The sequence below is a fragment of the Aethalodelphis obliquidens genome, unplaced genomic scaffold (assembly GCF_003676395.1).
Source record: "Aethalodelphis obliquidens isolate GAN/ISIS:26980383/991018 unplaced genomic scaffold, ASM367639v1 scaffold30, whole genome shotgun sequence".
Lineage (NCBI taxonomy): Eukaryota > Metazoa > Chordata > Mammalia > Artiodactyla > Delphinidae > Aethalodelphis > Aethalodelphis obliquidens.
Window position 1 is genome coordinate 16463794 of NW_020837974.1, and position 12655 is coordinate 16476448.

The 12655-nt window shown below is 56.7% G+C and overlaps 1 protein-coding gene across 8 annotated transcripts; it reads right to left on the reverse strand.

The window, feature by feature from the left end:
* Positions 1–113: 113 nt before the first annotated feature.
* On the reverse strand, positions 114–12035 carry RABEP2 (rabaptin, RAB GTPase binding effector protein 2). Of its 8 annotated transcripts, none has more exons than XM_027126504.1 (14): positions 11640–11940; positions 10930–11139; positions 8693–8850; positions 6079–6189; positions 5446–5793; positions 4418–4513; positions 4235–4333; positions 2872–3156; positions 1877–2054; positions 1715–1726; positions 1567–1622; positions 1417–1470; positions 1208–1324; positions 114–766 (listed from the first exon to the last, which is right to left on the reverse strand). In XM_027126504.1, the coding sequence occupies exons 1-14, from the start codon at positions 11698–11700 to the stop codon at positions 665–667; spliced, it is 1887 nt and encodes a 628-aa protein (XP_026982305.1). In that variant the 5' UTR covers positions 11701–11940; the 3' UTR covers positions 114–664. The 8 variants fall into 8 exon arrangements, with proteins under 8 accessions (XP_026982305.1, XP_026982308.1, XP_026982307.1 ...); XM_027126507.1 differs by having other exon boundaries at positions 2872–3027; positions 11640–11927; XM_027126506.1 differs by lacking the exon at positions 4418–4513 and having other exon boundaries at positions 11640–11953.
* Between the last annotated feature and the right edge of the window lie 620 nt (positions 12036–12655).

The following is a 12655-nucleotide window of genomic DNA, read 5'->3' on the forward strand; positions in this document are numbered from 1 at the left end:
AACATAATGTCCCCTTCACGTCTCCTCCCCCCTCAGCAACCGCCCCCCCCTTTTGCCCTTGTAAAACCTCCCCTCCCCGACCCCGTGGGGCTTGCAGGGACAAGGCGACCGACTGAGCTGAGCTGCTTATTTATTGAAAATAAATGACAGAAAAATCTGGCCTTGTCTCTGTGCACACCTTGGGGCCTGGTTCGGGCCCCTGGGGACAAGCATCTTAGTGTCATGCAGTCCAGGAAGCAGCCACCTGTCCCAGGGCGCGTGTGTGGAGGGACCCGGGGACACAACCCAGGGCTCCCGGCCACCACTCACAGCTCGGCTGTGCCTGGGGAAGGGGACGGAGGTAACAGGCATGGCTGTTAGGCTGGGTGGGGGCGGGGGCGGGAGGCTTGGAGCCCAGGAGGCAGCCAGAAAGCCACAGGGCTGAGCCTGCCCCTCTGGTTTCCAGAGGGGGTTGGGACCCTCACCCAGGTGTCATCTTCGGAAGCAGAAGACCCAGCCGCCCCTGGGAGGAGGCGCTGGAGGGACAGGGCAGCGGTGGCCCCGTCACCTCAACCCCAGGCTTGGAGAGGGTGAAGACTCCATCCTGAGACCCCCCAAAGCCTCGGCCTCACGGTTCAGGAGTGGAGAAAGACGGTCTCCCCCCAGGGTGGGTGGTGCTGGCCCCTCAGGTGTCCTTGATGTCCCCGACGTCCCTGAGGGGCGCCTCGTCCATGATGCTGCGCACCTGCTCCAGACTCTCTGCCTGGCGGATCCGTTCCAGGCGCACCTGTGGGGGCCGGCGAGGGAGGCAGAGGGCCCTTGGTGGGAAAATGCAGCCTCCATCCCATCGGCCAGCCCCCTGAGGGGCAAGAGCACGGGACCAGTGTACCCGTGTACCTCACCTCTCCCAACCCCCAGTGAAAATGGTTCAAGGGAAGAAATGGATCCTAAGAGAGCAGCCTGAGGAAGGGTTGGCAGGGGCAGGTGGAAGTGACGTGATGAGTACGGGGCACGTCGGCGTGCCAGGCCCTGGGCCACGGGCTTCGCACCACCGACAAAGATGGAAGCACAAGATCTTCAACGTTTTTTGAGCACTAGCTCAGAGGAAAGGACCATGCCAGCCCCAGAGGGAGGGAGAGGACTCTTCTAACTGGGAGACTATCCTTGCAAGACGGAGGACAAGTCACCTGGAGTCATGCCAGTCTGGTGGGGAGGGGGCACGCCGTACCTGCAAGGCCTGGGACAGTCGTACGAAATCCCTCTGCACTTGCTCACTGGTCTCCAGCTCAGCCTGCAGCCGCAGCATCTTTGCCCTCTGTTCCGAGAGGAGGTCTGTGAGCTGGGCCTAGGGGCAAAGGACGCAGAGCTAGGGCCCTGGGCTGAAGAAACAGGATGTCTGGACAGGGTAACCCCTTCAATATCGCCCCCGATCCTCACCTCTTCTGTGCGGCCCGAGCCCAGTGGCTGCCTCAGGACTTCCTGCTGCCTGGCCTAAGGGAGACATAAAGGGCAGCAGGGGCTGGTGAGGGTCCTCTCCACGCTGCCACCCTCCTCCGCCATCCCGGCCTGGCCCGGGTCCTGCCTCACCTTGCTCTGCTCCTGCTGGACCCGCTCCATCTCCATCCTCAGGCTGCACAGGGAGGCTGGGAAGTCAGGCAGGGCCAAGGCGTCAGGCCCACAACCTCTCTCCTTCCCCGCCCCGCCCGGCCCAGCACAGGCTCCAGCCCATACTCACCCTCTAACACCTCTGTGCGGGAAGGAAAGAAAGAGAGGTCAAAGCTCATCATTCTCGCACTGCATCCTCTCTCCCCTCCTGGTGCCCAGGCAGTCCCCGAGGGGGTGGGGACTCAGCCTCCTGGGGAGCGAGGGTGGGGTGGCTCGCTGCCTCCTCCCTCACCTGTCTCCTCCCGCTGCCCCCTCAGCTGCCCCTCCAGGCTGGCCCTCGCCGCCGTCTCTTCCTCCAGCGCCTCCCGCAGGGTCACAATCTCAATCCGCAGCCGCTCGGCCTCGTGCTCCTGGGCCTGCTGGTGGGCCCGCGCCTCCTGCTGAGTGCGGCGCACCAGCTGCCGCAGCTCCTGGAAGGATGCAAGTCACGGGCTGGGTGCGGGGCCGGCCGGGGGCCAGCGGCTAGAAGGGGATTGTGGGGAGGGGAAAGGAAGGAAAGAAGGAAGAAAACATAACAGAGGAAACAACCCGAACACCCATCACGGGGAGAGTGGACAAATACCCTGGGACGGCAGTGAATGTTTTCCCACAGCACAACCCGGGGTGGAGGACCTCAGGAGCGGTGCTGAGTGAAAGCTCCAGGAGACTACCCAGAGCAAGATTCTGAGTTTTGATAACTAAAAACAACTAAAATTAGCACTCCACGGTTTAGGCAGACGTGTATATGTAATAAAAAGGATCCCAGAGAAGGGCAAGGGAATGATAAAGCTCAGGACGGCAGGAACAGAGCCAAGGACCACGGGGCGGGGCGCACGTAAGGCGATGTCAGTTACAGTTCTCAAGGTGGGCAAGGGTTCCGGCTGATGTTCATATTTTTAATAAATTCAATCAGCAGAGGCCACACACAGATCAATGATGACAGCTTGTTATGAACCAAAGATTATGATGAATTCAATTTTGTGGATCTCATGTCACTTAAAAATAACAAGCCAAATTACTGCTTCCTTTGCATCAAGCATTCTGTTAACTCGTTTTCTCTCTGTGCTGATGCTGGGAGGGGGGTGTGGTCCCATTTGGCAGAGGAGGAAACTGAGCCTTAGAAAAGCTGAGTGAGTTGGCCGTGGTGACGCAGCTAATACACAGCAGCCTGGGTGCGTCCCCGACTCCCGTGGCCCCAGGCCAATGCTTTGCTGTGCGTGGAGAGGAAGGGCCTGTCCCCCGCCTTACCAGCAGCGAGCCGGGCAGCGACTCCTCCTGGCCCTCATCCTGCTCCAGGCCCCGGGGGGCTGAAGACGGCGGCTGCTCAGCCCGGAGCCCTTGGTTTTCCTCAGTCAGTCGCTTTACCTCGTGGCTCAGGCACTTGTGCGAGGTAGCCAGCTCTGCCTGGGGATGGACAGTTAGGACGAGGCGATGAGGGGACAGGGGGTCTCCAGTCTCCCGTGAGGCCAAAGCCTGAACACTCCTCCCAGTGGTCAGGAATGAGAGCCAGGAAGCCCACGCCCTCCTTCTAGGCTGAGAAAGAAAGAAACACCCTTTAGTAAGCGTCTTTGGCTCCCAAGCTCTTTTTTTTTTTTTCCTGGCCACACCACGTGGCTCACGAGATCTTAGTTCCCTGACCAGGGATCGAACCTGGGCCCCCTGCAGTGGAAGCGTGGAGTCTTAACCAATGGACCGCCAGGGAACTCCCTCAAGCTCTTTCTACACCGTCCTCAATGACTTGGAGGTCACACAGTGGCAGCCACAGGCCACATCGGGTGTTTTATTTGGTCCATATGGGTGTTTTTAAACCTTAAACAAGGGGCTTCCCTGGTGGCGCAGGGGTTGAGAGTCCGCCTGCCGATGCAGGGAACGCGAGTTCGTGCCTTGGTCCGGGAGGATCCCACATGCCGCGGAGTGGCTGGGCCCGTGAGCCATGGCCGCTGAGCCTGCACGTCCGGAGCCTGTGCTCCGTAATGGGAGAACAGGAGAGGCCACAACAGTGAGAGGCCCGTGTATCGCAAAACAAACAAACAAACAAAAAAACCTTCAACAAGTACAACATTAAAAACTGGGAGACTACACACAAACATCTGGATCTCTGGCTTCTCCCGACAAATGAGAAAACCAGGCAGCATCAAGCCTGCACTCCCACGCACCATGGGCAGCGAGTCAAGGGGTACTACCTCCCTTTACAGGGTCTCTTGGTTTGCCCTGCTACTCCTTCCTGCCTCACACGTGGCCCAGTTCAATCATCTGCCTCTCCTGTCTGGTCTCAGGAAGTATCCGATTTTGCAATCCCTGCTTCTCATTCTCACAACTCTGTAAGCTAGGACCCATTATCTCAATTTCAAGGCATCAAGGCTGAGGCTCTGGGCTTGTGGGATTAGCTCAAGATCACAGTGAGGGCGTGGCGGGTTCTTCTGAATCAGTACCAGGTGCCCTTGAAACCCTTTTACCCTCCTGGCTCCAACTCCAGGGCAAAGCCAGAGCGGCTGGTGGGGGGGGGGGGCAGGGGGCGAGGAAGGACAGGTGCCTCAACCTTCCACGTGGCTCCCTCAACCAATTCCCGTCCCACTCGTCTCCCTCCCGTCCCGGCCCCCAGCCCTCTCACCATCTGCAGCTGAACCCGCTCCTGGGCCTGGCTCACGGTCCCCTGCAAGGTCCGCAGCAGCTGCTCTGAGTTCTGGACCTGGGCCAGGAGCACCTGCATCTGTGGGTGGAAGGGGGGCAAGGGTGAGGCCGGGCCAGGAGGAGGCAGGGAGCGGAGGCCCCGCGGAGCAGAGGCTGAACCCACCTGCTTAGCGCAGTCCTCGTTACTCCGTCTCAGGCCCTCTTGCAGCTCATCCCGCTCCCGGCTGATGCTCTCCAGGTCCTTCTGCAGCTGCCGCCCCTGCCACAGACGCCGGCCTCAGCCCCAGCCGCCAAGGGGAGGCCTTCCCTCCTCGCCAGACCTCTCACGCCTTGCTCCCTGCACCTCGGTGGGCAGTGCCATCTTTCACCCAGTCGTTCAAGGCAAAGGCCCGGGAATGGATGCTGACTCTTCTAAGTCCTCCACTCCCCAGGTCCAACCCACCAGCAGTCCCTGCCCGGTGGCCTCCAAAGTGGATTCCAAATCCACCCATTTCTCTCCACCTCTGCTGCCATCTCCTGGTCCCAGGCACCGCCTTTCTCTAAACTATGTCAAGCATCGCCCTCCCAACCGGTCACTACCCTGCTTCTCCCGTTGCCCCCTCCCCCAACTGCAGTCCATTCCCACCCAGAGGCCCCAGTGACCTGATAAAGGCCTGGAGCAGAGAAGGCTTCTCCCTGCCTGACACACCACAGAGGCTTCCTGCAGCTTCTCCTCTAAGATGCAAACTCCATGGCTGGCCCCAAGGCCAAGGCCGACCTCCTGTGACCCCTGCCTGCCTTTCTGACCTCATCTCTCTTCCCCTTCTCTGTGGCCTTCCTGCTCCTCAGACACACCGTGGTCTGTCCGTCCTCTGGGCCTTGGAAACTGCAGTTCCTTAGGTCCCCAATCTTCAAAAAGCACCTCACTTTCCAGCCAGGATTGTCTCCTGCATTGCCAGTCTCTACCCCATTACCCTATTAAGTCTTGTTCTGGGTGTCTCACCCAGTGACACTGTCTTCCTCATGTGCCCATGTGCATGTTTGGGCCTGGCTCCCTCACTAGAGGAAGCTCCAAGAGGGTGGGAAGTTTCTTCTTCACTGCAGGATCCCCAGCTCTAGCTCAGGGCCTGGACATAGTAGGTGCTCAGTAAGTACCTGAAGCAAGAAACGGATGCGTGCACGTCGGCTGCCCACTCCACCCACTCCACTCACCTCCACCTGCAGCTGCTCCCACTGGTTGTCTGGGACGAGCTGGTAACCAGGAGGGGGCAGGTAGATGCCCTCAGGGACCAGGGTGCCCGTGGACACCAGAGAGGCTGTCTCCTCCTGCTCGGGGCTCAGGCCATGGCGGGTGCGGGGCAGGGAGGCACTGCCGCTGGCTCCACCGCCGAGGGAGAAGGAGGAGATGGAGGCGCTGTCATCACAGTTGTGGGCGAAGGCCTCGGCCGCCGCACCCCCGTCTCCGCTCAGCTCCTCAAGAGGCTCCAGTGGTGGAGATGGGTCCCGGGACAGGAGCAACTCCGCGGAGCCGTGCAGGGAAGGGGGATGCCGGGGACGTCTCTAGGGAGAGGGGGCAGGGAAGAGGCTGGGGGGCCAGGGTCCTACGGCGCCGCTTCTCTCAGCGGCCCCTGGCCAACCCCTCACCTGGATCTCTTTTTTTTTTTTGCGGTATGTGGGCCTCTCATTGTTGTGGCCTCTCCCATTGCCGAGCACAGGCTCAGCGGCCATGGCTCACGGGCCCAGCCGCTCCGCGGCATGTGGGATCTTCCCGGACCGGGGCACGAACCCGTGTCCCCTGCATCGGCAGGCGGACTCTCAACCACTGCGCCACCAGGGAAGCCCCACCTGGATCTCTTGGATCAGCTCCTCTGCCCTCAGCAATTTCGCCTTCAGCTCCTCAATCTCCTGCTCCATGGGCAACACGATCTCCCGCAGCTTCTCCGAGTCCTCGTGGGCCTGAGGAAGGGGGGTTGGGCAGTGACTGTCCCCCTCTCCCGACTGCAGGACCCTCAGGACTGTTCAGAGCTTTCCCTCCAAGCACATCAGCTCTTCTAATTCTCCCAAGCAGGCACCGTCCACCCCCACTTTATTTATTTACTTTTTAAATATTTTATTTATTTATTTTTGGCTGTGTTGGGTCTTCGTTGCTGCGCGCAGGCTTTCTCTTGTTGCGGCGAGCGGGGGCTACTCTTTGTTGCGGTGCACAGGCTTCTTATTGCAGTGGCTTCTCTTGTTGTGGAGCACGGGCTCTAGGCGCGCAGGCTTCAGCAGTTGCGGCACGTGGGCTCAGTAATTGTGGCTCGCGGGCTCTAGGGCGCAGACTCAGTAGTTGTGGAGCACGGGCTTCAATGCTCTGCAGCATGTGGGATCCTCCTGGACCAGGGCTCAAACCCGTGTCCCCTGCATTGGCAGGCGGATTCTTAACCACTGCGCCACCAGGGAAATCCCCACCCCCATTTTAGAGAGAGGAACACAGAGGCTCTGAGAGCTTACATGACTTGCCCCAGGTCACATGGTACAGAGCCAAAGTCACAACTACCTTCCTGTTGCCCACTTGTAGAGTGACATACATTTCTTTCCCAACATCATGTATCCCGTTATATCATAGAACGTCACATTTTTAGTTGGGCTCATGACCTAAATTCTAGAATACCATCTACATTTCTCAGCTTCCCTATAACTAAGCATGGCCATATGATTAAGTTCCAGCTATGAGATGTAGGCATATGTGTCAGGTGCAACTTCCAGGACAACTCCTCAAAGGGAGAGGGTATGCTTTTCTTTACTCCTCCTCCTTCTTGCTGGCTAAAATGTGGATGTGATGGCTGGTGCTCAAGCAGTCATCTTGGACCATGAGGCAGTAAGCTACCTATGGCAAAACAGCAACATAGGAGGAGCCTGGGTTCCTATTGACTTGTTGAGCTGCCACATAAGTCCTGGAATGTCTACCTCTGGTTCTAAGAAAAACAGATTTCTATCTTATTTAAGCCACTGTTATTTGGGCTTTCAAACTTTGTCCTAATCAATATGTCTTCCCATATTCCCATCACTGGCATATTTCTGGCCACTTCTTTTCAGTCTTTTCAGGTTTGGGATCCTGTCGAACTTGCACAGCCAACAGCCTCTGGACACCTCCACTCGGATGTTGCACAGGCTCCTCTGTCCAAGTACAGCCAAATCTGAACCAACTCATGATGCCGTTTCTCCTCCCATAAGCGCTAGATTGGCGAGAATGACACTGCTATCCACCCAGCTATCCAAGGCAGAAATCTGCCAGTCATCCATCCTCTTCCAAGTCATGCCATTTCTACCTCGTGAATCACTCAAAAACCCGTCTCAGACAAGTTCAGTCTAACCCTCCAAATCTCTTGTGTGCACAGTGGCAACAGGTAGGGTAAGCCTGCATGCTCTGCAGATGCCCACGCCGTAGATGGATGCAAGGCCAGGACTGGAACTTCCCGACTCTGGGCCTGTGGCTCCTTGCGCCGTACCAGGTAGCCTTAATTCACCGGAGTCCTCTCCTTCACCACCCTGTGTAACCGCTCCCAGAGGAACACTCTGAATGCAAGTAAGTAGCAGCCTCTGCTGGCAAACTGTGGGTTGGAACCTTCCTTTCTTGGGCTCCTATTTTGATCTGTGTCCTTCTAACCAGGCAACTTACTCCATCTGCCTGAGTCGCAGTTTCCTCACGTATAAAGTGAGGTAAGTACCTACCTCACAGGGCAGCTGTGTGAATCAAATGAGGGAAGATGTGAATTTGCTCTGAAAGATGAAGAGTTTGGTAATATGTGCTTCCTACAATTGTTCATGACAAGAATAATGGAGGCAATATACCACAGAGATTAAGAGCAAAGCTTTAGAACCAGACTGCCTAGATTTTAAAATCCCAGATCTGCTCCTTTTTATGTGCATAACCTGGGGAGAATTACTAAACTTCTCTGAGCCTCACCTTACTCATCTGTTAAATGGATCTAATGGGTCCCTCTTTTAGGGGAAAGACTGGGGAGACTTGAATCCGTCAAGCAGGTATTGCAATGCCGAGTGCATGAGACGTATCCTTAAATGCTAGCTCCCTCCCCTCTACACGACATGACTTTTTTCTTTTTTTTGGCTGCGCCACGTGGCTTGCGGGATTTTAGTTCCCCGACCAGGGATCGAACCCGGGCCCCTGCAGTGAAAGCACAAGTCCCAACCACTGGACTGCCAGGGAATTCCCTACATGACTTTTCTTAATTTGAGGGGTAAACACACCTGGCCATCCCACTAGTAAGTGGCAAGCCAGGACCGTGCTGAGTACAGGGCTCGTGTATGTTATACCTAGAATTATTACTGGGTGCCCTGCTCCCAGTGATGTGGCAGTGGGACACAGATAATCCCTCTGCCCCACGGTCACCTTTGGCTGCTTCAACATATTTCCAAATCCCTGAGGAGGGGGCGGGTAGGCTATCCCAACCCCAACCTTTTCCATCTGCTTCTCCAAGGAGTCCAGGGGGTGAGCCCTGGACAGCAGCTGCTTCAGGCGCCCCAGCTCCCGCTCCTTCTCCTCACAGTCCTGCTGCTGCTGCTGCCGCTCCTGCTTCAGAGACGTGATCTGGGCTTCATAGCTGCTGATGGAGTCTGGCGAGACAGGAAGGGCAGAGGAGAGGGAGGGTCAGTGCACTAGCCATACCTCGGGGCGAGCAGGGGGCGCTCCATCACTGCCGCTTTCTGCAAGGCAATTTACCATAGCAGTGATGACAGTGGACTTTGTGGTGGGATGGTCCTGGGCAATCAGTTCGCCTCTCTGTATAATGTCCTCGGCCAATGATTATCCCACTGGCTTGTTACAGGATCAAATGACGTGATATCTGGAAGGGGTTCAGCCCTCTTCCTGGTACATAATAAATGCTAAAGATAGGCTATGTGTTGCTATTAATACATACCGATAACAATCAAAATCTAGTAAGAGTCATAAATATTCACTCTGGACCAGACTCTGAGCTGGGCTCTGGAAATAGAGAAATTAATCAAACACAAACCCTGACACCAGGAGCCCACAGTCCAGTGAGGAAGACAGCCGTGGAAATAGTTACAAAGCAGTGTGAGGAGAGCTCATGAAAGGACCACTCCTGGGCTTGCGGATCCCAGAGGAAAGAGCCCCTCACTCTACCTGCCGGGCCAGGAGAGACACCAGCAAGTGGTAAAGGATGGAAAGGACACATTAAGTAACAGGAGCAAAGGCTCACAGGTGGGAAGGTGGATGGTGTGGCTGGGGCATGGTGGACACATTGGAAAAACTGGAGTGAAGATGTAGGAGGAGATGCTGGGAAGGGTGAAGAGGGTGGCCGTGAATGGCTCCTAAGGCCTTGAATGCCATGCCAAGGAGTTTGGGATTTATCCTACATGTCAGTGGGAGGTAAGCGGATGCTGGGCGGAACATGGTCATTTTTCATTTGCATAGTTATTTATTTTAACACATACTAACATTAGAAGTAAGGGTTCTATTGCCAGACTGCCTGGGTTCAAATCTCCTTTCTATCTGTATGACCTTAGGCAAGTTATCTAACCTCTCTGGGCCTCAGAGCTTCCTCTGTAAAATGGAGATGGATAATAGTTCCTTACTCATAGAGATTATTATGAAGATTAAATACTCATAAAGCATTTAGCTCAGTGCCTGGCACTCAATAAATGTTAGTTATTGTAATTATTATTACTATTATTATTATTTAGGACACAGTTTCTTACAGGGACAGGAAGTTCCCTTTAAAATAAATGTATATAGGTTTTTTAAAAGTGGATCTATTAAAAAAAAAAAAAAAAAAAGTGGATCTATTTAAAGAACAATATTAAGTAGATGACAGGGTAAGTCATACAAGGACAACCATGTTGCACAGATGGTACATGGATGCCTGAAATGTGGGGAACCATGGCCCCAGAGAAGTCTGGAGCCAGGAGCAGCTGTTAGAAAGGGAAATGACATGGTGGGACGGGAACTGTAGGAAGTTTACTCTGGAAGTCAATGTCAAGGCCAGATTATAGAGGGAGACTTGTAAGAAGGCTGGGACAACAGTCCGGGGAAGTTGACGAGAGCTTTGCTACAGCAGTGGCCGTGGAAGCAAAGGGGTGGGATGCAACTGGGAGCTATTGCAGAGACTCTGGCCTTGGACTACAGGAGAAGGGGAATGGAGGAAAAGAAGCTGGGGGATCTGGGATAAGGGGAGCTGATGCGTCCCAAGTACAGAGGATGAGAGGGGGAGAAGTCGGTGCATGTGGGGCGGGGTTGCGGGGAGGTTGTGCGCAGATGCAGGGGTGTTTGGGGAAGAAGGGAAACCAGATGATGAGACTTACAGAGACTAGGCCCAGGGCCGAGTCTGAAGGCCAGAGGCTCAAACGAGTTCTCAGGGAACTGAGAAGCTGCTCACTTTCAGGGTTGATCAGTCATCAGTGAGGGACAAGAAATGACACGACATGGGGCCAGGGAACAGGTAGCAGCTCCGAGCTAAACTTAGCTGGAACTGACAGAGCTGCTGCTAGCGCAGGCAACGCCGCTATGCAAATTAGAAAAGGGCGCGTCTCCCTCTGAGCCCCTGGGTCTGCCCTGCGCTAGGCAGCCCTGCTAACCTACCCCATAGGTGTAGGTTATGCCCGCTGACCCCTTTCTTGTCATGTACTCCCCCTTATGGGGCTGAGGGAGTCTGGGAGGAGTGCCTGCCTCACCTTTCAGGATGGCCTGCAGCGAGGCCACCTCCTCTTGGCATTGCCGCTGCACTGCAGCCACAGCCTCGGCCTTCGTGCTCTCGCTCACCTCGGCCACAGCCTTCATGGTTTCCATTTCTGCCAGGGCGCCTGCCAGCTCAGCCCGAAGCCGGTCGAGCTCCCCTGACTCGGCCTCAACTTTTGTCCCCTCCGGAGTCTGGGGGTCCAGCGCTGTGAAGGACAGGGATCAGCCTCTTTTCTCATCACTCTCGGATTCCCAATATTCCCAGGGCATCAAATCCTCAACTTCTGCAACTTAGTACAGCAGCCAAGGTCCCTGCACCTTTACCTAGCCCCGCCCCCCTCACCTGGCCCCTCGCCTTCCCCGACTCCTCCTCACCTAGCTCTGCCTAGTGTTGCCTAGAGCCCCGCCTCTTCCTCCCTCGGTTCACCCAATCCCCTCTTTTCTCTGACACGACCCCTCCCTTTTAGTGGCTCGCCCCTTGTCCACCTGGCTCCTCCCCTCCCACACTGGGCCCCACCTCTAACCTGCCACTGGCCCTCTCCCTTGAATCGCTAGACCACGCCCCCTCCGTCCCCCCCCCCCCACCGGCGGCGTGGTCCCGCCCCTTTCTCCAGGCTCCCCGCACCACCCCCCACCCACCGACGCCAAGCTCGGCCCCGCCTCCGGCCTCGCCGCCCCTCGCGTGCACGGACGCATCCTCACATACCGGCCTCCGGCTGCCGCCGCCGGGCATCCTCGCCCGCGGCCGCCGGCGCAGGTGCCGCCATCGCCTCCGCTCAAACGGCGGGTTCCCGCACTCCCTGGTGACTGCGCTCACCGCTTCCGGGTCCTCTCGGCTGTTTCCGGATCCGCTCGGCTGTTTCCGGATCGGCCCTGGGCTCGAGGCTGAGGCCGGAGTTGGGGAGGGGTGGCCGAGACTCGGCCGAAGACTTCCGAGTGGACTCCCGGCCGCGGCCCCAGGTCCCGCCCCTCCCCGCCTTCTTTGTTGGGCAGCGATGCTCGAGAAGGACGCCTGCCGTTCAAACCACGAAGTAGTTCTTTCGTCAAAGGCCTTTGGGCGTCTCCGCGTGACCTTGGAAGCTTTGCTCAAATTACACGTCCTCCGGGACGCCCACTGCCTCAGCCTACGGAGGGCGAAGCTCTCGCGGTCTCTCCCAAGCCTCGGAGCTGACCCCTTTGATCGGTTCCTGGCTGCCCTTCCGCCTGAGCTAGGCTCACGTTACAGCGAATTGTGGTCTGGCCTCCTTGCACCTCCGCTTTCGTGGAGCGTCCTCGGGGCAGGGCTAATGGGTCGACTTCACTTTTCTGGGCGCCTGGGTCCCCGCGTAGTCAGTCGTAGAAGTCAGAAACTTCCAAGTCCCCATCCCCACTTTGATATTCAGCCGGTCACCGCTTCCTGCTAATCCTCCCTCCACCTCCCAGTGCCTCTCAAATCCCTCCTTTCCTCTGTTGGCCGCTGCCCTAGGTCAAGCTCTCATTATCTGTGACCTCTCCCCTCCAACAGCCGACCTGATTTCTCCCCTTGGACGGTGACAGGTAACTCAAACTTCAGTCTAGAGCCTTGATTGCCTTTCTCCCAAACCCGTTTCTCCCTCTGGAAAGTACATTCCAGGAGCCTGCAAGTCCTTGGTTCTTCGTGTCCTCCTGCAAGTCCTGTAAGCTCTACCTCCAAAAGACTGAATATTCCAGAACGGGTCCCTTTTTCTTCATCTTCAGCTCTGA